Source organism: Aythya fuligula, chromosome Z (assembly GCF_009819795.1).
Source record: "Aythya fuligula isolate bAytFul2 chromosome Z, bAytFul2.pri, whole genome shotgun sequence".
NCBI lineage: Eukaryota > Metazoa > Chordata > Aves > Anseriformes > Anatidae > Aythya > Aythya fuligula.
Window position 1 is genome coordinate 9,764,995 of NC_045593.1, and position 23,338 is coordinate 9,788,332.

General features: G+C 53.6%; 1 protein-coding gene across 1 annotated transcript in view; it reads left to right on the forward strand.

Moving 5' to 3' along the window:
- CNTFR (ciliary neurotrophic factor receptor) overlaps nucleotides 1–23,338 on the forward strand; it is a 182,154-nt gene that overhangs the window by 150,936 nt on the left and 7,880 nt on the right. Inside the window, exons 5-7 of the mRNA XM_032206260.1 lie at nucleotides 9,993–10,110; nucleotides 10,899–11,065; nucleotides 18,107–18,270. Of these exons, the coding sequence (XP_032062151.1) occupies nucleotides 9,993–10,110; nucleotides 10,899–11,065; nucleotides 18,107–18,270 (449 nt within the window). The remainder of the gene's footprint in view (nucleotides 1–9,992; nucleotides 10,111–10,898; nucleotides 11,066–18,106; nucleotides 18,271–23,338) is intronic.

Here is a 23,338-nt window from a genome sequence, read left to right on the forward strand (position 1 = left end):
GCAGAGAGGACGTCAGCAGAGCACGTGGGAGAAGTGGCTTCCTGCCATGCGAGAGGTTAATAGACAGATTAGAGAGGGCAGGCAATGTTTGCAGCGAGAGGGAAGGAGCTCTGCCTTGACAGAGTTCAGCAGCTCCACGAGGCGACAGGGAAGTAAATATTTGCCAGGATTAGGGATGCTGCGTGCTGCCGCTCCCGTGTCCCCCGGAGAAGTGCCCATGTGCCGGGTGGCTGTGGGACACCGAGGCTGTAAGCACCCAGGCTCAAGGGGGCTATGTGATAATGGGGCTGAATTTGGGGGTAATGGGGACTGAGAGCTGGACATCAGCCTGGTGGGATGCGAGAGGTTGGAGCTGGGCTCTGCACACCCAGAGGCGCTGCCCAAAGCCCTCCGTGGGCCTCAGGGCAGAAAAAGCCTCTAATGCTCCCTTGATGGCTTTGTTTTCCTTCGCTGCCTTTCTTGCTCTCTCTATCGGCCGACAGCCTGGCCCACCTCCAAAGACAGCATTACGGAGCGCAGGATCGATTGGAGCCTGCTATTTTATTTGCAGTCTGTAAGAGCCCTTGATGGGCAGGATGAGCTGTGCTGGCGAGGACCTTTCCTTGCTGAGGAGGGGGGTTGCAGGCCACCATCTGCATTGCCCCCCCCCAAGACGCCTGTTGCTTCAGGACTGATGGCTCTTTGGAAATAAAGAGCTTGCAGGAATGTCCCCAGGCAGTGGGGGGACACCCAGAAAGGGAGGGTGACAGCTGAGGTGAGACAGGTTTGTGTGGCAGTGTCCCCTCGGCTGCTGTGGGCTGAGGATGCTGCTTAGGCACGATGGAGGCAGAGACACTTTGGTGGTTTCCTCTCCCTTCCCAGCCTCCTTTTCCACCTCTTGCTGGCTAGAGGCACCACAGCTGACCAGTGGAAGCTGCCACAAGCACAGAGGCTGGGGTCTGCATCTGGGCCTCCCATCCCAGAGTAGTGACCAGGATCCTAAAGGTTTTCCCCATGAAGATGCGGCACCTCTGCAGGCTGCTGCGGAGCGGGGATGGAAGTGGCACGGGTGGCCCCTTTCACCACTGAAACAAACCAGGGACTCGAGGCCAACCCAGCCTCCTCGGCACAGATTGCTGAGAGCTGGATCCGGCACAATAGAAGGGACAACAGAGATAAATTATTCACAATGGGGCCAATTGCAGGTCGGCAGCAGTGCAGCACGCAGGTGGGGCATGGGACCGTGATAGGATTTGGGGGGTCCTGTCTCCAAAGCCTGGGCTGGCTCTCACTGGCTCCTGCTGTCATGCAGGAGGCTGTGCCCAGTGCTGAGCACAGCAGCAAGCAGACAGAGGCCCATGGCATCCCTCCCAGCACCCTCCTCAATGCCTTATTTCCAGCCCCCAGCCCCGTGCGCCGGGTGCCAGGCGGGTGCTGTTAGCTCACACTGCCACCACGCGGCTGCTGGGACACCAAAGCCTGTCCCGAAGTCCCCTGCACCCCTTCACCCCTCCGAAACAACCTCCCCAGAGCCCTCCTGTTGCCTCCTGCAAAGGGTGATGCTGTCCCGTGTTTGCTCCAGCCTCACCCTGGGGGCATCCGCTGGGGCAGAGAAAGGGTTAAAGGTCTGGCAGGGGAGGAAGAGGAGGAGGAGGAGGATGGAGCCGGAGCGGGGAGCAGGCCCTTGTCTCTGGCCTTGCGATTAGCTGTTCTGCTTCGCTGCAGAGGGTCTGCTTGAATAATTTACCTGTGAGGCTCATTAGCCAAGCTCTGGCCTTCGTCTGCCATCTGAAGGCTGAAACAGCCATTAGGAGGAACCCCGTATCAGAGCAGCCTCATCGCCCTGCTGCCCCCTCCTTCATCTTGTTGTTGTGCTGCCTGCTTGTTCCATCCAGCCCTGCCCTGAGGTGATGGAGCACGTGAAGCCCTGTGCCTCAGTTTCCCCCTGGGGGACAGGAGACACGTTTCCCCAGGACATCCAGCCCTGGGTACTTCATGGCACGGTGCTGTGCCCGCCTCTGCTCTCAGCAACACAGGGGTCCAGGTACTGAGAGGAGTCGACTTTGGCATCAGTTCAGATGATTTTACCAACCTGCAAGGGCCAAATGTATCAGCTAAAAGGTTTCCTCCTGCGGGCACCAGCCCTCAGCATTTCACAGAGACTTCCCGTGGCTCTGGCTGTGCTCCTGCAAAGATCACAGCGTGCTTGTATGTCCGGGCAAGCTGAGTGCAGTGTGAGCACATGGTTGGGTTTAAAACCTTCTGCCTCTAATCTCTAGGACCATCTGACAAGGCCAGAGGTAGCTGCTCCCTGCTGCGTGCTCTTGTCCCATTTCTGGCTGCCTCTGTGTCTCCTGGGATGCAGGACCCAGCCTCCATCCCTGTGATGGGCTTGGGATGCTCTGCTGCTGCCGAGCATTAACACAGCCAGTCCTCCTGAAGAGATGGATCTTCCCTGCTGGCTTCAGGCTTGTCCTGGTTTCAGTTAGCACAGAATTAATTTTCTTCCTAGTAGCTGGTGGAATGCTGTGTTTTGGCTTAGAATGAGAAGAGTGCTGATAACACCCCGATGCTTTAATTGTTGCAGAGCAGTGCTTATACTAAGCCAAGGACATCTCAGCCTTTGCTCTGTCCTGCCAACGGGCAGGCTGGGGGGTGCAGTAAGAGCTGGGAGGGGACAGACCCAGGACAGGTGACCCAAACTAGCCAAAGGGGTATTCCATACCATCTGACGTCATGCTAAACAATATATAGGGGTGGCTAGCCGGGGGGAGGGGGCCGGACTGCTCGGGGTTAGGCTGGGCATCGGTCAGCGGGTGGTGAGCAATTGCATTGTGCATCACTTGTTTGTACATACTATTATTACTTTCGTATTATCACCATTGTATCATCATTATTATTATTATTATTATTATTTTCCTGTCTTATTAAACTGTCTTTATCTCAACTCACGGGCTTCACTTTCCATTTCTCTTCCCCGTCCCAGAGAGGGAGGGGGGAGGGTGAGCGAACGGCTGCGTGGTGTTTAGCTGCCAGCCGGGTTAAACCACGACAGTCTTTTTGGCGCCCAACGTGGGGCACGAAAGGTTGAGATAACGGCAGATCTGACCAGAGTGTGTTAAACTAAAATTGGTATAAGTATTAGACCTGCTTAATAGTCACTTGTCATAATGCTGATTGCTTTAATCTCAACTGTGCTGCGCCTGTTTTCCAAATTGAGTATTATAGCACGTTATTTTCCGTATGTGCTCTCTGTCATGTTGTTTATCCTCTCCGGGCCCTGGTTTCAGACCATTATGGTACTGTGTGTTGTATCAGTGGCTTATGAGATGATGAAATATCTGGCCATGACTCTAACCTGGTATTTGTACTCAGTAACATCTTCGATTCTATACTTTGGAAACTGTATTTTGGAAACTATTAGCAATTGTATCTGTTGCCTTTTTTCATTAGGGAGTCAATCTGTGGAGGGGAAAGGGGAAGATAATTTTTCTTACTTGATCACTCTCCCTTTCTCCTTCACCACCCCTGTACCCTCCTTGATCACTCTCCCTTCCTCCTTCACCACCCTCTTATCCTCCGAGTTTATTACAATAGCTCTCCAAGATATTGAATATCCTTGGGATACTCAGACCAGCATAGTCCTGTTGTTCTGCCTCCTGAATGCACTTCAGGTTCTGCTTAAAGTTAAACAACTACTTAGGAAGCTCATCCGGAGATCTGCCCGGAGGCAGTATAGTTGTGGGTGGCAGGGAGTATGGGAGGATATGGGCAGGCATCTAGACCAGTTGGCACCCCCAGTGTTTTGGAAATTCACCCCTGAACAAGTGCAAAATCCTCAAAAACTGGCAGAATGCTTGAATAAAAGGTGTCGCGATTCGGGAAGTTCCAAAGTAACACAAATCATTGTAACATGCTGGGGCCTGGCTTACGCCTATCGAGCTGCCATGGATACTGCTATCAACTTAGTGACAGCTCCTGCAGCCGCTCCAGTCCCAGCTCCTGCAGCCGCTCCAGTCCCAGTTCCTGAAGCCGCCCCAGTCCCAGCTCCTGAAGCCGCCCCAGTCCCAGTTCCTGCAGTCGCTCCAGTTCCAGCTCCGGCCGCTACTCCAGTCCCAGTTCCTGCAACTGCTCCAGTCCCAGCTCCTGAAGTCGCTCCAGCTCCAGCTCCTGAAGCCGCTCCAGCTCCAGCTCCTACTGCTGCTCCAGTCCCAGCTCCTGCAACTGCTCCAGCTCCAACTCCAGCTCCTGTAGCCGCTACAGCTCCGGTTCCTGCAACTGCTCCAGCTCCTGTAGCCGCTCCAGCTCCTGTGGCCGTGTCAGAGAAACGAGCTGTAGCAGTGCAAGTTGACCCTGCAGAGGGCATTCCAACCCCTGTGGCAGACCCTGTAACAAAGTCAGAGAAACGAGCAGTAGCAGTGCAAGCTGCCCCTGTAGAGAAGGTGAAAATATGGTATAGAAATTCAAGTCGTTTAGAACGCAGAGAGTCTTCTGCCAATCCAGGTAAGGCTTCTGCCAAAACTAAGTATAGAGATGACGAAGATGATGACGACGCTGGGCCGTCAAGGATTCAGGAGGAGGAAGATGAGGATGCCGAAAGAGCAACAGTAACTACCCGAAGCCTAAACGAGCGCGAGCTACGAGATGTGCGAAAAGATTTTGGTCGCTGTATAGGTGAGCAGCTTGTCACCTGGCTGCTCCGGTGCTGGGACTCTGGAGCCAATTGTGTGGAATTAGACGGCAGGGAAGCCAAGCGGCTGGGATCCCTTGCTCGAGACGCCGGCATTGACAAAGCAATTGCAGATGGAGCACGACCCACCAGCCTCTGGAGGCGTCTCCTCTCAGCTGTGAGGGAAAGGTATCCCTTCAAGGAAGATATTTTATGTCTACCAGGCAAGTGGACCACTATGGAGAAGGGAATCCAGTACCTGAGGGAATTAGCCGTACGGGAAGTGATTTATGAGGATCCAGACCTCAAACAAACATCCACAGATCCAGATGAAGTCAAGTGTACACGACCCATGTGGCGGAAGTTTGTACGGAGTGCACCATCATCATATGCCAGCTCATTGGCAATAATGGCCTGGAAAGAGGATGAGGAACCCACAGTGGGTGAAGCGGCTAAACAACTCCGGCAGTACGAAGAAAGTCTCTCCTCTTCCTTACAGGCCTGCGTCTCAGCTGTGGAGAAACTTTCTGAAAAGGTTCACCAACTTGAAGAGAATCTATTGTCCTCCCCACCTGAACCAACCAGTGCCCACCGACCAAAGGAGAACACTTGGGAGAAACTTTCTGAAAAGGTTCACCAACTTGAAGAGAGATTATTCTCCTTCGCACCTGTACAAAGCAGTGTCTCAGCTGTCAGGGGTAGGCGTTCACCCACACAAGGAAGACGATATGGTGGGTACTCACCCCGTGCCACCCTGTGGTTTTACTTACGAGACCATGGAGAGGACATGAGAAAGTGGGATGGAAAATCTACCGCGACCCTAGAGGCACGGGTACGTGAGTTGCAAAAGAAAACAATCAGGAAAAAGGGATTCTCCGAAAAGTTTGCTGCTCCAACTTCCAGCAGACAGTCCTTCAAACACAGAAACGAGGAAGATTCTGACCAGGATTAGGGGGGCCCTGCCTCCAGCCAGGGGGAGGAAAGGGACAATCGAGTTTATTGGACTGTGTGGATTCGATGGCCTGGCACATCACGCGCACAGAAGTATAAGGCTTTAGTAGACACCGGTGCACAATGTACTATAATGCCATCGAGCTATAAAGGACCAGAGCCCATCTATATTTGTGGAGTGACAGGGGGATCTCAGCAGTTGACTGTATTGGAGGCTGAAGTGAGTCTGACTGGGAATGAGTGGGAAAAGCACCGCATTGTGACTGGTCCGGATGCTCCATGTATCCTTGGCATAGACTATCTTAGAAGAGGATACTGCAAGGACCCAAAAGGGTTCCGGTGGGCTTTTGGTATTGCTGCCTTAGAGACAGAGGGCATTAAACAATTATCTACCTTGCCTGGTCTCTCAGAGGACCCTTCTGTTGTGGGGTTGCTGAGGGTCGAAGAACAGCAAGTGCCAATTGCTACCACAACTGTGCACCGGCGGCAATATCGCACCAACCGAGACTCCCTGATTCCCATCCATAAGCTAATTCGTCAATTGGAGAGCCAAGGAGTGATCAGCAAGACTCATTCACCTTTCAATAGTCCCATATGGCCAGTGCGAAAGTCTAATGGCGAGTGGAGACTAACAGTGGACTATCGCGGCCTGAACGAAGTCACGCCACCACTGAGTGCTGCAGTGCCGGACATGCTGGAACTTCAGTATGAACTTGAATCGAAGGCAGCCAAGTGGTACGCCACAATTGATATCGCTAATGCATTTTTCTCCATCCCTCTAGCAGCAGAGTGCAGGCCACAATTTGCCTTCACTTGGAGGGGAGTCCAATATACCTGGAATAGGCTGCCCCAGGGGTGGAAACACAGCCCTACCATTTGCCATGGGCTGATCCAGTCTGCACTAGAGCAGGGGGAAGCTCCTGAACACCTGCAGTACATCGATGACATTATTGTGTGGGGTGACACAGCAGAGGAAGTTTTCGAGAAAGGGAAGAAAATAGTCCAAATCCTTCTGAAAGCCGGTTTTGCCATAAAACAAAATAAAGTCAAAGGACCTGCACGGGAGATCCAGTTTTTAGGAATAAAATGGCAAGATGGACGTCGTCAAATCCCAATGGATGTGATCAACAAAATAACAGCTATGTCTCCACCAACTAACAAAAAAGAAACACAGACTTTCCTAGGTGTTGTGGGGTTTTGGAGAATGCACATCCCAAATTACAGTCTGATTGTAAACCCACTCTACCAAGTAACTCGTAAGAAGAATGAGTTTGAATGGGGCCCTGAACAACGACAAGCCTTTGAACAAATCAAGCAGGAAATAGTCCATGCAGTAGCCCTTGGGCCAGTTCGAACAGGACCAGATGTAAAGAATGTGCTCTACACTGCAGCCGGGGAGAACGGCCCCACCTGGAGCCTCTGGCAGAAAGAACCTGGGGAAACTCGAGGTCGGCCTCTGGGGTTTTGGAGTCGGGGATACAGAGGATCTGAGGCCCGCTATACTCCAACTGAAAAGGAGATATTGGCAGCATATGAAGGAGTTCGATCTGCTTCGGAGGTGGTCGGTACTGAAGCGCAGCTCCTCCTAGCACCCCGATTACCGGTACTAGGCTGGATGTTCAAGGGAAGGGTCCCCTCTACGCATCATGCAACTGATGCTACATGGAGCAAGTGGGTTGCACTGATTACTCAGCGGGCTCGAATAGGAAACCCCAGTCGCCCAGGAATATTGGAAGTGATCATGGACTGGCCAGAAGGCAAATACTTTGGGATATCATCAGAGGAGGAGGTGGGTCGTGCTGAAGAAGCCCCACTGTACAACCAGTTGCCAGAGAATGAAAAGAAATATGCCCTGTTCACTGATGGGTCCTGTCGTATTGTGGGGAAGCATCGGAGATGGAAGGCTGCTGTATGGAGTCCTACGCGACGAGTTGCAGAAGCTGCTGAGGGAGAAGGTGAATCGAGTCAGTTTGCAGAAGTGAAAGCCATTCAGCTGGCTTTAGACATTGCTGAACGAGAAAAATGGCCAGTTCTCTATCTCTACACCGATTCATGGATGGTAGCAAATGCCCTGTGGGGATGGTTACAGCAATGGAAGCAAAACAACTGGCAGCGTAGGGGCAAACCTATCTGGGCTGCTGCATTGTGGCAAGATATTGCTGCTCGGGTAGAGAACCTGGCTGTGAAAGTACGCCACGTAGATGCTCATGTGCCCAAGAATCGGGCTACTGAAGAACATCAAAACAACCAGCAGGTGGATCAGGCTGCTAAGATTGAAGTAGCTCAGGTGGACCTGGATTGGCAGCATAAAGGTGAATTATTTATAGCCCGATGGGCCCATGACACCTCAGGCCATCAAGGTAGAGATGCAACATACAGATGGGCTCGTGATCGAGGGGTGGACTTGACCATGGACGCTATAGCACAGGTTATTCATGACTGTGAAACATGTGCTGCAATCAAGCAAGCCAAACGGTCAAAGCCTCTTTGGTATGGAGGACGATGGCTGAAATATAAATATGGAGAGGCCTGGCAGATTGATTACATCACACTCCCTCAAACTCGCAATGGCAAGCGCCACGTACTTACAATGGTGGAAGCAACCACCGGATGGCTGGAAACATATCCTGTGCCTCATGCTACCGCCCGGAACACCATCCTGGGCCTTGAAAAGCAAGTCCTATGGCGACATGGCACCCCAGAAAGAATAGAATCAGACAATGGGACTCACTTCCGAAACAACCTTATAGACACTTGGGCCAAAGAACATGGTATTGAATGGGTGTATCACATCCCCTATCATGCACCAGCCTCCGGGAAAGTTGAACGATACAATGGCCTGTTAAAGACTACCTTGAAAGCAATGGGCGCTGGGACGTTCAAAAACTGGGATACGCATTTGGCAAAGGCCACCTGGTTAGTCAATACTAGGGGATCTACCAACCGAGCTGGACCTGCCCAATCAAACCTGTTACGTACTGTAGATGGGGATAAAGTTCCTGTAGTGCATGTAAAAAATATGCTGGGTAAAACAGTCTGGGCTACTCCTGCCTCAGGAAAAGGCAAACCTATTCGTGGAATTGTTTTCGCTCAGGGACCTGGATATACTTGGTGGGTAATGCAAAAGAACGGAGAGGTCCGGTGTGTACCTCAAGGAGATTTAATACTGGGTGAGAATAGCCCATGAACTGAATTGCACCATGTTAAATAGTATATTATACTGTATATTATCACTACCATGATTACTATAGGTGACTAATTAGAATGTATGGAAAAGAGTGTAACCTGAGCATGACATAAATGGTATGGAATAAGGGGTGGATAGATGTCCTGGTTTCAGTTAGCACAGAATTAATTTTCTTCCTAGTAGCTGGTGGAATGCTGTGTTTTGGCTTAGAATGAGAAGAGTGCTGATAACACCCCGATGCTTTAATTGTTGCAGAGCAGTGCTTATACTAAGCCAAGGACATCTCAGCCTTTGCTCTGTCCTGCCAACGGGCAGGCTGGGGGGTGCAGTAAGAGCTGGGAGGGGACAGACCCAGGACAGGTGACCCAAACTAGCCAAAGGGGTATTCCATACCATCTGACGTCATGCTAAACAATATATAGGGGTGGCTAGCCGGGGGGAGGGGGCCGGACTGCTCGGGGTTAGGCTGGGCATCGGTCAGCGGGTGGTGAGCAATTGCATTGTGCATCACTTGTTTGTACATACTATTATTACTTTCGTATTATCACCATTGTATCATCATTATTATTATTATTATTATTATTTTCCTGTCTTATTAAACTGTCTTTATCTCAACTCACGGGCTTCACTTTCCATTTCTCTTCCCCGTCCCAGAGAGGGAGGGGGGAGGGTGAGCGAACGGCTGCGTGGTGTTTAGCTGCCAGCCGGGTTAAACCACGACAAGGCTGTTCCACTGCATCTTGCCAGACGTGGTCCTTCTCCATCCCTTTATGGACCTCAGGGGTTTCTGAGAATCATCCCTCAACGCAAAGTTTATCACTCCCCAGGGACGTGGCAGAGAAAGCCGTGAGCGCTGCAGCTTAATGGGGTCAAGAGAGCAGCACCTCCTCCCCATCAGAAATGTCTCTGTAGCTGCCTTGAAGATAATTTCTCCCCGTACCTGCCAACCTCCTGTGCCACCCCTTATCTCATCAGAGCAGGTGACCTGCTGGGGGAGGAGGTGAGCAGCTCTGCACAGTCCGAGGCACGGTCTCGTGGTGGATCTCAGCAGCACACACGGGACATGCTTCAAGCTGATTTACACTGCCAGGGCTCTCCTTGAAAAGCATGTCCCCCTCCAGCTGGGAGAGGAGGGACATCCCCTTATTTAGGAGCTGGTGGTAAGCCCAACTTGATGAATAATTCCCCTTTCTCTTTCCTCTGCAGCTCCCCCGAAAGAGCCAGTGCTGATGTGCCGGTCCAACAACTACCCGAAGGGTTTCTACTGCAGCTGGCACCTGCCCAGCCCCACCTACATCCCCAATTCCTTCAACATCTCTGTCATGTAAGTGCCCATCAGGGAAGGGTGCAGCAATGGAAGCACTTGTCCCCTGCAGCCTGGAGCAGGTCCCAAAAGGTGCCATGGGTCTCACCTGTGCTGAGCATATGGGGTCGGTATCCAAAAAATGGGCCTGGGGGATGGTGCTGCAGGGACATCCAAATTCTCAAAGAAAGTCGCAAGAAATTCCCGTTTGCCCAGAGGAGATTGCCAAAGCCTCCATCTCCCATATCCCCTTTCTGTGCCCCGAAGTCCATCTTCTCTCCACCACTTGTCCATGCTGGAGGTTGTGCCTGCTGGTTTTTTTTGGCAAGTTTGGGACAGCCACGCTCCCTTCTGCAGTGTGCCAGCTATGGCCAGGCTGCAATGCCCCTAAGCTGGTTTTGGCCATGGCATGGCATCACCCCCACCCTGGCACAACCCTTATAGTGCCATGCCTTAGCTTTTGGGCCTTATTTTTCAGCAGAAAGGAGAGCCTGGTCCTCCCACAGGAGAGGCAGAATCATCCCCTGTGGGGTCTCATCCTTGCAGTGCGGTGGGGGAAGACCAGCAGCAGGCATTGCTTGGGGCCAGCATGATGACCTTCATCATGGTCTCTCTGCAGGCTTCCAGGATAACACATCCTCCAGGTCCTTTGCAGACCTTTGGCTGTGGGGGAAATGGCACGTGGGAACTGTGGACTGAGCGGGGTCACTGCTTTGCTGCTGCCTCCTCTTCCTCTCCAGCTGTGTGTGTGCATCCCCATCCCAAGCGTTGTTCTGTAGCTAACAGCTCTTCTCATCCCTGCTTTCCAGACACGGCACGAGAGAGATGGTCTGCGAGAAGGATATCTTTCCCAAAAACAGGTGTCACATCAGATACCTCCAGCTCTTCTCAACGGTGAAGTACAAGGTGACTCTGACAGTCACGAATGCTCTGGGCAAAAACTCCACCTCTCTCACCTTTGACGAGTTCGCCATAGGTAACTTCCGCGGCAGAACCTGGCCTCTCTGAGCCAGTGTTGGGGTTGGCTTGCTCCGTGCACAGCATCTCCTGCCGGAGCGATGGGCCAGGGAAGGGCCAGGCTTTCCAGGTGGAGCCACACTGGCATCCTCCTGGTGCCCTCCCTGTGGTGGTTTCACCCTGCTGGGCAGCCAAACTCTGCCACAACTGCTCTCTCACTCCCCCTCCTCAAAGGAAGAGGGGGAGAAAATAAGATGAAAAGGTCTCAAGGGTTGAAATGAGGACAGGGAGGTTGCTCAACAGTTATCATCACGGGCAAAACAGACTCAGAGTAGGGAGATTAATGTAATTTATTGCCTATTGCTGTGAGAAACAAAATTGTGTTTTTGCAATAGAAGGTGTTAACAAGCTAAAGCAGTGAGAAACTGAAAGCAAATTAAAAACACCTCCCCTCCCCATATTCACCCTCTTCTATGTCCTTTCCATGAGCAACACAAGGGAACAGGCAATGGGGGCTGCGGTCTGTCCCTCTCCCTCACGGTCCCTCTCTGCCCCTGCCCCATATGGGGTCCCTCCCGTGGGATGCCGTCCCTCCCAAACTGAGCCTGCGGGGGCTGCCCTCAGGCAGTAGCTCTTCAAGAACTGCTCCAGATATTTGTCCATACTACAGGGTCCATCCCCCAGGAGCAAACAGCTCCAGCACGGGTCCCCCACGGGTGGCAGCTCCCCCCAGCCCCCCTGCTCCTGCGTGGGCTCCTCTCCACAGGCTGCAGCTCCGGCCCGGGGCCTGCTCCTGCAGGGGCTCTCCATGGGCTGCAGCCTCCTCCAGGCCACATCCACCTGCTCCACCAGGGGCTCCTCCACCCATGGGGGGGCTGCAGCATGGAGATCTGCTCCATGTGGGACCCATGGGCTGCAGGGGGACAGCCTGCTCCACCAGGGGCCTCTCCACAGGCTGCAGGGGAACTGCTGCTGCCTGCCTGGAGCACCTCCTGCCCTCCTGCTGCACTCACCTGGGGGGCTGCAGGGTTGGGGGAGCAGGGCAGGATGCACATGGTGGTCCCACTGGTGGCCTGGTGTTTAGCCTAGTCCTGTCCCTTGTGGTCCAGGTGTCTTATGGCCGCTGGTGCTCCTCCTTGATAGGGGACTGCTGTGTATGGGGGCAGAGGGCTGAGAAAGTTGTGTGGTCCCTAGCACTGCCTTTCTTGCTCCTCTGAGCATTCCTAAAATAGGGGTTTGCTCTTTGTGCTGGAAGCAGAGTCACAGGAATTAGAACTGGAAGAAAAATTACAGCATCCCATCCCCTTCTCCCCATCCCTAGGCAGAACAAACCCTCCCATGTGCATGCATAGCTCATGTAGCCCAGGCGTGGTGGCAGGGTTGACCGTGCATGGCTGCTCTGGTCCTCAGAGCACCCCACGGCACCCTGGATGTAAGCACCCAGCAGAATCCTGCAGGGCAGCTGTAAAAACCCAAGTGTGATAACAGCCATGCCTGTGTCCTGCCTTATCTCCCAGCCCTTTGCAGGGCTGCAGCAGTGCTGGCCAAGCCTCTGCCTGGCACCGACTGAGGCAGGGAGAGCTCAGCCCTGCTGCTGATGCTCCTCCAGCAGTGATGGATGGTCGTGGAGCAAGCAATTCAGTGAGGAGAGTGACAAAGCAGGGAGCTGGGCACGGGGATTTTGCCACCAGCCAAAGGCAGATTGCAGCCGGTGCAGTGACAAGGTTGTCCATTCTCGAAGAACAGGAAAAATGGGAGAGAGGAGTTCAGGAACAAGCTGAAAAACAATTTTCTGGTTACGTGTGGCGACTACTGGACCAGAGAAATAAAGAAACGAATCCCTGAAGTGCAGCCAGCAGTCAGTCAACGCCTTGGATGTGCTGCATGTGCCAGTCCTGAGCAGCTGTAAGAGCCAGAGTGCAAGAAGAGGAGCTCCACCACTGTTCCAGATTTTCCCTTTCTACCCCAAATGCTGGAAAACATGAAACAAAAAACAGAGTGTCAGGAGTGGGGAAATTATTTTGGAGCAGGGACTGTCTTTTTGTGTCCCCACAGCTGTGGTCCATGTCCAAAGTTCCTATTCTTTGATGCACAAATATTAGTAACAAGGCAAGGAGCTTAGCAGGGAAACGTGGAGTTCCAGCTATTTGGGTGTCTTTAAATGGAAACTGTTGTCTTTGTGGAAGATACACTCCTTAAACGAAGGTAACCTCCAGCCTGCAGGCCCAGGGCAGCAATTAAGCTGCATTTTCCGAGTTCCTTGCATTCCCTCCTGCAGGAGTTCAGGGCATCCTCCTGTAACATCTGCATCCCACCCATGCCCTGCCTGGCTTTGCAAACATCTGGTGCCACTCCTGAACAAAACAGCCGGCACCACCTCGGGAGGAGGAATCTGCCCGTCCCCACTCCAGCACACAAGGGCGGCCCCCCTGGGGAAGCACGTCTGGCTGCGAGCCCACCCATCCCAGCACCAGCACAAGCCGGATTCGGACCAGGAGCTTGAACCCAGCTGGGTCAGAGGAGCAGAGAGCGAGGCCGGCTGCTAGCACGGGCGCAATATCGCTGCCTATACCCAGAGAGCCCGGAGGGATGGATGAAGGGGAACCAGATGTGTCCCGGCAGATGAAGCAGAATGAGACCCCCAGCACCCCGTGGCAGATGCTTAAAGGCATTTGGGGAGGGGGTGATGGGACAGCACGGAGCTTCGCTGTCTTCTGGCCTTAAAATCTCCACGTTCTGCACAGCTACGAAATTCTCCTCCTTGGGATATTTTACGGCTGCTGTGCATAAGAAGAGCAGAGGCAGCGGTGAGCAAGCATTTAAGCAGGCAGCTGACAGGCTTAGCAGAGTTGTTTCAGGATGAACTCAGCCACCACGAGCTTCACCCGTCACCGAGCTTCTCCTTGTGCCTTCCTGGTGTTGTTTTCAATTAAAACAAGCGCGCTGCCTTAGTACATTTTGCCAAGCAATTCTGCTTGGGTGACTTTGAGTGGGAGGAGAGCCTCAGCCTGCCTGCTCTCCTTGCACAAGCATGTCTGCACCTTTTTTTGGGGTCTTCTCTCCATAGCTGCAAATGCATAGTGCAGGGGTGAGCCTGTGTCCCAGCACAGCCAGTGGCACCCAGCAGATGCCACCAGCATCACCCAAGCTGAGCTCTCATCTTTAAGGTTACACTGAGCTTTGCTCTGCTAGGTGGAGGAGCAGAAAAACCCATGTCTCGGGACAAAATCATTGCACTGGCTCACTGGTGCCAAAGGACAGAGGCATCCGAAGCCAGGCACAAATCCTGCTCTCATGCCCAGCCTGGAGCCAGGGTGAGTGCAGAGCCGAGGCTGCTCCCCGCTGGGACCACCCGCCGACCGGTCACAAAAAGACCCTTGGGAAGAAGTGACCTCCTTTGCTTTTGCTTCCTTCCTCCCCCACCAGAGTCCCCAGCAGAAAATCCCTTCCCCAGCTGCTCGGAAGATGACTCTAATTGAGTGGAAAATGACTGGTGCTTTCTTTTGATATCCCGAGCCGATGCCTTGCTGGCGGTCGCGTGGTGCCAGTTATTAGCAGCCAGCTGCGAGGGGCTGCTCTGCGTTTCCATTTCCAGTGATGGCTGGAAGAGGGTTTCTAGCCCTCTGGCCCCCATCTTTCATCTCGAGGACATCCGGGCTGCCCTCCTCCCTGGCTCGCTGCTGGCAATTTTTTTCATAATTATGTTTTCTGCAAAGGTATCAATATTAATAAAGGTGAGCGTGGGGAGGGCAAGGCTGCACAAAGCCCTGCAGGCATCAGGGCTCTGGCCCTAAGACAGGAGGAGGTGGGAGAGGGGCTGGAAGAGCAGGAGAAGGGCAGGGTTGGAGGCAGAAGAAGGTGCCAGGCAGCGTGGCTGGGGCAGTGTCGGAACATTAATGGTCCTCCAGGATGTATCCCCCCCTTCCACACAGCTGGCATGAGCATCCTGCAGCCAAGCAGGGACAATCACCACGAGGCCAGCATCCTGCCTTGGTGGCAACGCCTGCCTTCCTCTTAATGAGAGCCTGGGGCAAATTAGCAGCAGGAGATACACATCATTAAACATATAGCATCCTGGTAGCATTGATCATTCTGGGCTGGCGAGATGGCGAGAGCAGGCAGGGCTGCAGCTGCCCTGGGAGCATGGGCAGAGCTGAGCAAGGCAGAGCAGAAAGGTTTGCTGGGTGCTAAACCCTGCAAGGGGGAATTGTACCCCAAAGGAGCTGGGAGGCTTTGTGAATGAGCCAAAGGGTTAATAACAGGGTTTCCTGCCTTACCTCATGCCAGCCTGATGGGATGGAGCGGTTTAGAAAAAGGGGACAGTGCTCGGGACAGGAGGAAGGTGGCCATGCAGGTATGGGTGCCTTGCCACATCTGCCACCCCTGTCCCCTGTGTCACCTTGGGAAAGTTGCTCCCAGCTGTGGCTCTGGGGTGATTAAAGCACAGAGCATCGCAGAGGGGCTGCGTGAGGACGAATGTGCCCGCCTCTGTGAGGAATTCAGTCCCTGAACACAGGTATACAGTTGCCTAGGCAGAAGGTCAGTTCAATTCATACTACTTAGGGAGGCAGAATTAAATTACCGAGACTGACATTTGGCTAAGACATGGAGTTTAATATCGTTCTTCTCAGAGAAAATGCCAGGGGATATTTAACGGCCGCAGGGCATTCATTTCAGTGCGGGGTGGGAGGACGGGTGCCCGGTGGTCGAGGGGGCTCAGGCAGCACCTCCTTCCATAGATATTTGTGGTCCTGTGTGAGCCTGCAGAGCTTTAGGAAAAGCCTGGCCTGACAGCAAAACACAGAGATAACTGCTGGGCCCTTTCTCATCCTGAAAGTGAAGCGGGACAAGCTGTGAGCTGCGGCCTGGCCAAATCCCGTGTCTCCTTCTCAGGAATGTTTGGAGATGCTCTGTCAGCTCTGTGGGATAATGTTACATCTGGTTTTGTGGCCGCTTAACCAATGCTCAGCCTAATGCCCATCGTCCATTATTATTATTACTATTATTGCTTATATTGCATTACTGCCTGCAGGCCCGCACTGAAGACAGGGCTCTATTATGCTCACTGATGTACAGCCAGACAGCCCCTGCCTCGCAATTTGCTCTCTAAATGGACTGGGCAGACAAAGGCCGGGGGAAAGCAGAGTGCTCGTCCCTGTGTGGGGAGCAGGGACCTGGGATGCTGCGGAGGATGAAGGACTCCTTCAAGGTCAAGCTCTGGATGAGGTGCAAGAGGTGATGTGGGGCCCCACATCCTGGCATCCCCGCTGTGCTGGAGGGACGTGGCAGGAGCGGCTCCAGCGTTGTGCTCCTGGAGGGGCTGGCACTGCTGTGCCTCACACAAGCCTGGGCAGGAGTCCCACGGATGGGGGGAGGACACGTGGGGAGGCTGCCGCAGCCCTCGTGCTGGGGACTGCTGGTTTTCCCATCAACACGGCGCCGTTTGAATTCTCGCTGCAGCCAGGAGCTCTGCTGTGCACACTCAGAGCCAGGACAGCCTTCCCTCATGGCCAGGGACAGACACCGACCCATGTGAGGGGATCACATCCCTGCAAAATGTAGGGCTGGCTCCCCCCTCAGCATCAGGGCACCGTCTTTTGCTCTTCTCCAACCCACCACGGCACTGGCATGGCTGTGTTTGAGCATCCCTCTGCCAGGGCTCTGTGTTTTCACACCAAAAAGCAAAACTGAGTCCCCTGCCTTACACCAGGGCCCAGCTCAAGAGTTTTGACACCCCATCGCGGCCATCCCCACCCCAGTGCTTTCATGCCTTACCGGGGAGCCGCAGTTTGCAGTCATCTGCATTCGTTCAGCCAAGCAGACTTTTGTTTTGCAAACCCAGCCCGCCGAGCCAGCGCTGGATTTATATTTTTCCGTATGTGTTTGGACTCCAAGGCCCTGTCGATGGAAGCTGATGTCCAGCCCAAGCCCAGGGATTCAAAGCAAGCGGGGGAATTACACAGCCATCTGGAGTAGCTCAGCACTGCAGTCCCAGCAAATCATCCCTCCGCAGCAGCTCCTGCCTGCCTCGTGGGGTTCCCCCTTGCTGCACCTTCTTTGGGGTGACCACACTGAGATGGGCTCCTCCTGGCCCTGGCATCCCTGCTCCATGCTTGGGAGTGGAGATCGGTGCTAGTGCCTTCACCAGCTTTTGCTCAAGGTGCTCAGAACGGGGCTACATTGCTTAATCCAGGGATTTTAAGGCCAGGGGTGACAGTTTCTTCACGCATACTTCGTGTGGATTTGGGGGATGTTGAGAACATGCCTGGAGCACGAGGACTCATGTGCACCACTGCTCTCAGAGCACACAGACAGCCCCCTTCACCCCAGCTGCCCCAAGCCTACAACAGAGCCTGCAGGACATCCCCATGCACAGCTCCTCAGGAGGGATGTGCTTTGCAGCCAGCCTGCCAGATCCCTTTACAACCCGTATTTTGGGCTTTTTAGGGCTTTGCTATTACAAAGTGGGAGCTTGAGCTGCTGGGAGCTGAGCAGACTTTTGGTGAGGAGCAGGGCTCACCCTGCAGCAGGCAATGCCGTGCATCACAGCGTTTGCTCCCAGCACTTTAAAGTAGCAGCAACAATGAAGCACATTGCATAGCTAGCAGTCATTTAATATTCTCTTGAAATCCATGCTAGGAAATGAGAAAATACCCCCCTGTTCCTAAAGCAGAGCAGGGGTGAGAGAGACCTGGGGTGGAAGGTGAGCATCAGTCCTTTGCCTGCTGTGGATACAACGTGCCAATACCTGGGATCCCTGGCCCTAAATCAGGGGCCAAACTCTGCCTTGTTGCTGTGAGATGAGCAGGGTCAGACTCCCAGCAGCCAGGAGAAGCAAGATAAAAACAGGGTTTGGGCTTGGTGAGCTCCTTGCTGTGACCCCAGTACCAGTGGGGACGAGGGCTGCAGTTTGCTCCAGCCACCACTGACATCTCCGTGGTGGTGGTGACTCTGCACCAGGACAGCCATGGCCCTGACCTGGCCTGTGGACACAAAAAGTGTTTTTCTGTGTCTCATCAGCCATCACCTGGGCTTTAACACCCAATCTTTTCTCTTCCAGTAAAGCCAGACCCTCCAGAGAGCGTGGTGGCCAAGCCCGTGCCCAATAACCCCCGGCGGCTGGAGGTGGCATGGCAAAACCCCTCGTCCTGGCCCGACCCCGAGTCCTTCCCACTCAAGTTCTTCCTGCGGTATCGGCCCCTCATCCTGGACCAGTGGCAGCACGTAAGTGATGCTGAGCAGGAGGCAGCGCGGTGGCAACGTGGGGATGTGCTGGCAACGAGTGGTCAGGGACTGAAACACGTCTATTTACTGCCCAGGCAGCACAGCCCCTTTTCTTCTCCCTTTCCCTCCTCCCTCCTCTCTCCCTCCTTCTTTCAAGTCACATTCTGCCTACAAATGTGCTCTGCAGGCTCTCCCCTCTCCTCATTTTAATCCGTGGCCTGTATCTATTTTCCATACATATGTTCTATATAAAACCTGCCAACGAGATGTAAAAGGCATTCAAAGTATAAATGTCACTGCATTTAAATGTGCCTCTGCCACATTTAGATTTTGAACTGAAGATAAAATACCGCTCGCCGTAACTCAGAGCACAGTTGGTAACGGAGCAGTTGCCGTGATGTTATCGTCCCTCTTACTTTTATTTCTTGTTTCTTTAAAAAAAAAAAATGTCAGTGAAATCCTTGGCAGCCCGGAGGACAGATTTCATTTGTTAGCTGCAGGAAGATAACGAACAGGCTTTTTTTTTTTTTTCCTTTTTGCTTTTTTTTTTTTTTTTCCGTGCGCTGCTTGCATGCTCCACTTGTGAAGGAAAGCAATCTGCCTCTGGATGAGAGGTGCTGCCGCGCTGGCATGTCTCATCCAACATCCCTTCTCTGCTGAGCTGGGCCAGAGGAAAGCCAATTAGGCAAGCGTATCAGTTTTTTGCTTGATGAACCATTTTGCCCCACCAAACAAAAGACAAATAGGAGCCAACACCTGGTCCCCGGGGAGCTCACCTGCGCTGCGGAGCCAAGCGGGATTTTCTGCCAGGCAGCTCTTCTTAGGGAGAAAAATATCTCAAAAAGGGGATGAGAGGCTTTGTGCCATGTTTGTGTCTCTGTAATTCGTCGTCATCCCAGCGGCTTTTTCTCTTTCTGTTGTTTTCCTTTGATAAGGCAGCGACACGGGTCTTGTTTCAGATTGAAGCGTTTTGCTGACAGCTTTGAAAACCAGACAGGGGCTGGGAGAGGTTTCTCCCACTTGTCTCTCCTTGCCTTTCTCTTCTCATGGAGAGGGAGAGAGCAGCCGCCAAGCGCTCCGCTGGGGTAAGGCAGCGATGGGGGAGTTTGGATATTCGCTTGCTGGGGACAGTATTTCCATTTGGGGGGGTAGACGTTCAAATCGTGGAAAAATGGGGAGAACGCATGGGAAATATGAAATGCAATGTCAATTTGTTCATCTTGTGAAACTGCTGGGGAATTAAGCTGATGTTTTCCCCTGCCACAGCCTGGTCCTCGTGATGAGTGCCAGCGAGCCACCTCCTGCCTCGACACCTTCGGGCTGGCTGGTGCCTCCACCAGAAGGTGCTGGGAGCTGTGCCTCTGAGGGGACAGCGTGGCATCTCCCTCAGTGCTCTCAGGCACACAGCATTCATGGGAGGTACTGGGGGCACTGGTGGCAAGGCACCCGGGCTGCAAAAGGCAACTTCAGGGCAGTCAAAACTTGGTTTCTCCTTACTAAAGATGCCCTGAGCTGGGGAGGGAGAGCAGTCCTCTGGGTGGGTGCATGGAGAGCTGGAAGAGCTCCTCTCTCCGCATCCCATGAGGGCATGGTGGTTCTGGTGCCACTTGTAATCTGTGACCCCTTGTGAGTCACGTTTTCCCAGTCACTGGCTGGTGGAGAAGTGTGTTTGGGGAATAATTTCCTCGGTGAGCGAGTGCAAACATTCAACGAGCGAGGTACCAGCCTTGCTTTCTGACTCCCTACCCTGCCGGCTGCGTAATGAAAAATCTGATTTGTGGATGATTTGAGGAAAACTGCCACTATTCATCAGATGAATTATTTGCGAAGCCTAATTCAATCAGCTCCTGAACACCGGGGATGGCAGTGCTGCAGCAGCCGGAGCCCTGGGCCCCCTTGATGCAAGCAGACACAGCCCTGCTTAGCCCACATGGGCACTCTGCAAATGCAGGGATTTGCCCCCAGAAGTGACCCCTGTGGTGCTGGCATGCTGTGAGCACAGCCAAGCCATGCTGAGCTCTGCTTCTCTAAATCTATTGCTCACTGGCACCTTGAGGGTACCTCCATACCCCAAAATTCAGCCCAGGAGAGGGAAGGGCATGGCTTGGTGGGACCAAGCCCGGCTCAGCCACCCCACGTGTCCTGAGGTGGTGGTCTCTCCTCTGTGAGATGGGTGCCTTGAGATAGGATGCAGCAGGATTCATATTTGCACAGCGCAGTTTTAATTCTCCTGGCGGGCTGGGTGCCACGTGGGGATGTCCTGCATCCCTGTGGGAGCACAGCTACTAGGGAGCACCAGGGACTGGCCAGAGCCACAGCCATCCGTGCTCGCACGTGGTGTTTCTTGGCAGAAGCAGCAGCTCTCCTTCCTCCCCTCCATCTCCCATTATCTGCACAGGGGCTGATTTATGCACAGCACCTCGGCAGACAGGACTGAATGAGCACTAATAGGATCAGATGGATGTCGAGCTGTCGAATACCGTAGGGCCTGATTCAATCAGCGTCTGCTTTCTCCCAGGCTCTTCCTTTCAGGATTTTAATAATGCCAGGCCTTGGCACCAGAAGATGAAGCCGTCCGTGGCGGGAGCAGTGGATCTTATCGAGAGCACTGCTGGGCCAGCTAGCCATCAGCACGCACCCGCAACCCCCCCGGGGACAGCCTGGTGATGCTTGGGCGTCCAACCCAGGATGTGCAGAGCAGGGGACACGGCGGGGACCCCTGTCCCCTCCCTGGTATGGCAGAGAGCTTGCAAAGGTGCATTTGAGCCTCAGCATCCCTTTCCCTGGCTCAGCAGCGCATTTCCGCTCAGACCACTTAGCAGCTTTCGTGTTGGAGTTTGCTCTGGGAGTTATTAGCGTGCGCTCTGGGATTTATTAGCGCGGAGAGATGATGAGCGTCCACGTGTGCAGGATGCTCCTTGCACCAGAACCATCATACCACCTCGCAGAAACACCACTGAACGTGGCCACCAGCTTTTCCTCTCTGTTCAGGGCACAAATGTGGCACAAGACCTGGTGTCAGATCAGGTGGACGCTGACTCCCCTCTTCCCCACTGGCACCGAGCTCGCCCAGAAAGCTGAGCAACCTCCCTTTCTGGAATTGGGGCTGGCAGTTTCCTTCCTGCCAGAAGAGAGATGGGATATTTGTAGCCTAAACAGGTTTCTTTATTCTCTCTTTTTGGCAGAATCTCACGTTCTGTCTCCTAAATATAAAACATTAAATGTTTAGGGTATCCTTTATTTTTCTCCTGCTTTTAAGTTTGTAATTCAAGCCAGATTAGCATGGTTTCCTCTTCTGTTTTATAGCCCCATCCTGGCCCCAAGCGAGCTCTCCTAATGCTCTCAGATGTTCCTCTAATGGATTACCTAGGCTGGAACTGGATACCCTTTCCTAATGGATTGCTAATAGCCTGTTTCTGGTTTTACAGGCTCCTTCGGTTAACTCACAACAGCAGCCATCTCCGCGCGCACAGCCGAGCTCCCTGCAGGAGGGCAGGCGGCTCCCCGGCCGTGCGCGCGTCCCCACAGGTGGCTGCGTGGCCAGGGATGTCCCAGGGGACTTTAGGGCAGTCCGGGATGGCTCGTGCACCAGATCTGCTCCTGCTGGGAGCCGGGTCAGGACCTCCTCATTCCCGTTTCTTACAGAGACAGCATGCGCTGAGCACTGGTGGGCTCAGTGCATGGCCCGGGGACCTGGCGGTGCTCAGAGGTACTTCTTGAGCCGGCGGCCAGGCCAAGGGAGGATTTCCTCCGGTGAGTTGCCAGCAATTTGCAGATGCCGTCGAGAATTCTAGTTGAACCCATTGGTCGTGCTGACAACATGAAATGTTAACGAACCGTGAGGCGGGCTGCGCCTCAGATCTTGAGATTTGCAGTAAAAGGTCATGATATATTTAAAGCTAATAATGTGGTTGGGTTCTCTCCTTCCTCTTCTGTTTTGGAAGCATTAGAGCCACGTCCGTGAGCAGTTGCAAAGGCTGGAAACATCCTTCTTTAGAAGAGCAAGCAGAGGCCCTCACGCCATGCTGGGACATAAGGAGCTGGGGCCACAAGCAGGGGTCTGTGCAGGGACTGCTGCAGGGTGACAGCCAGGGCAAGTTTAGGGACATCTCCCCAGGCAAAGCAACATTTTTGGTCAAACGTGTGAATCTCACAGACTGACATAACCCACTAGTATGTCCTAATGCAACCCGTGACGGGCAAGGGGAGGGAAGGCAATCAGAGTGACCTGCAGCCACATCCCCACCGGGGTGGCAGCAATGCCAGTTGGCACCGGGCACACTTCTTTGTGCCCGTTTGCATCTGCCATGCTGCTTTGCCTGTGCTTCCATTCCTCTCCAGGCAACCTTGGCAGGGAGGTCACCCTGACCCAGCGCCGTTACAGCTTCACGCCTGGTAGCTTTTACTGCAGCACTTCTCTCCCTTCCCCTCCTGGCTGCAAAGTCAATTTTTAAAAAAAAAAAAAAAAAAAAAAAAAAAAAAAGAGGAGGGGAATTAATATGAGGGAGTGAAACATTGAGGCTGGAATTGTTGCTTGCAGCTTGGTATGGGATAAGCAGGGCTAGAGGGGGCTCCAGGGAAGGATGAGGGTAGGAGGCACGTCTGCTGTATTCCCCCAGGCCACTGCATCAGCCCCAGCAGCAGGAGGAGGGTTTTGCGTGGTAAATGCATCTCTCACTGCCTGGAGAGTGGTGCCGAGTGCCCCAAGCATCCCAGACCCCATCCTCCTGCGGCGGCGAGCTCAGACAGTTGTCACTTGGCAGGAGGGAAAGGCGCATCCGGAGAAAGAGTCCCATTATTAACGAGATTACAGCTGCGCTTTCAAAGATGCTCTTTATTTTAAGCCAGAAGGGAGCCATTCAGCCTCATCTGGTGTGAGACAAGCCAGGCTGCGGAGGAGCCCTGCAATATCTCGTCCTCCCAGGCTGATGGCTGGGGCTGGGCGGCGCGCAGCAGTGTTACAGCAGCCTTTACAGTGGGGTGACAGCAGGGACGATGGCTCAGACCCCGCTGGGCTCCTCAGCTACCTGGCTGGCGGAGGGGAAGCAGAGGGGAAGGAGGGTCCTTT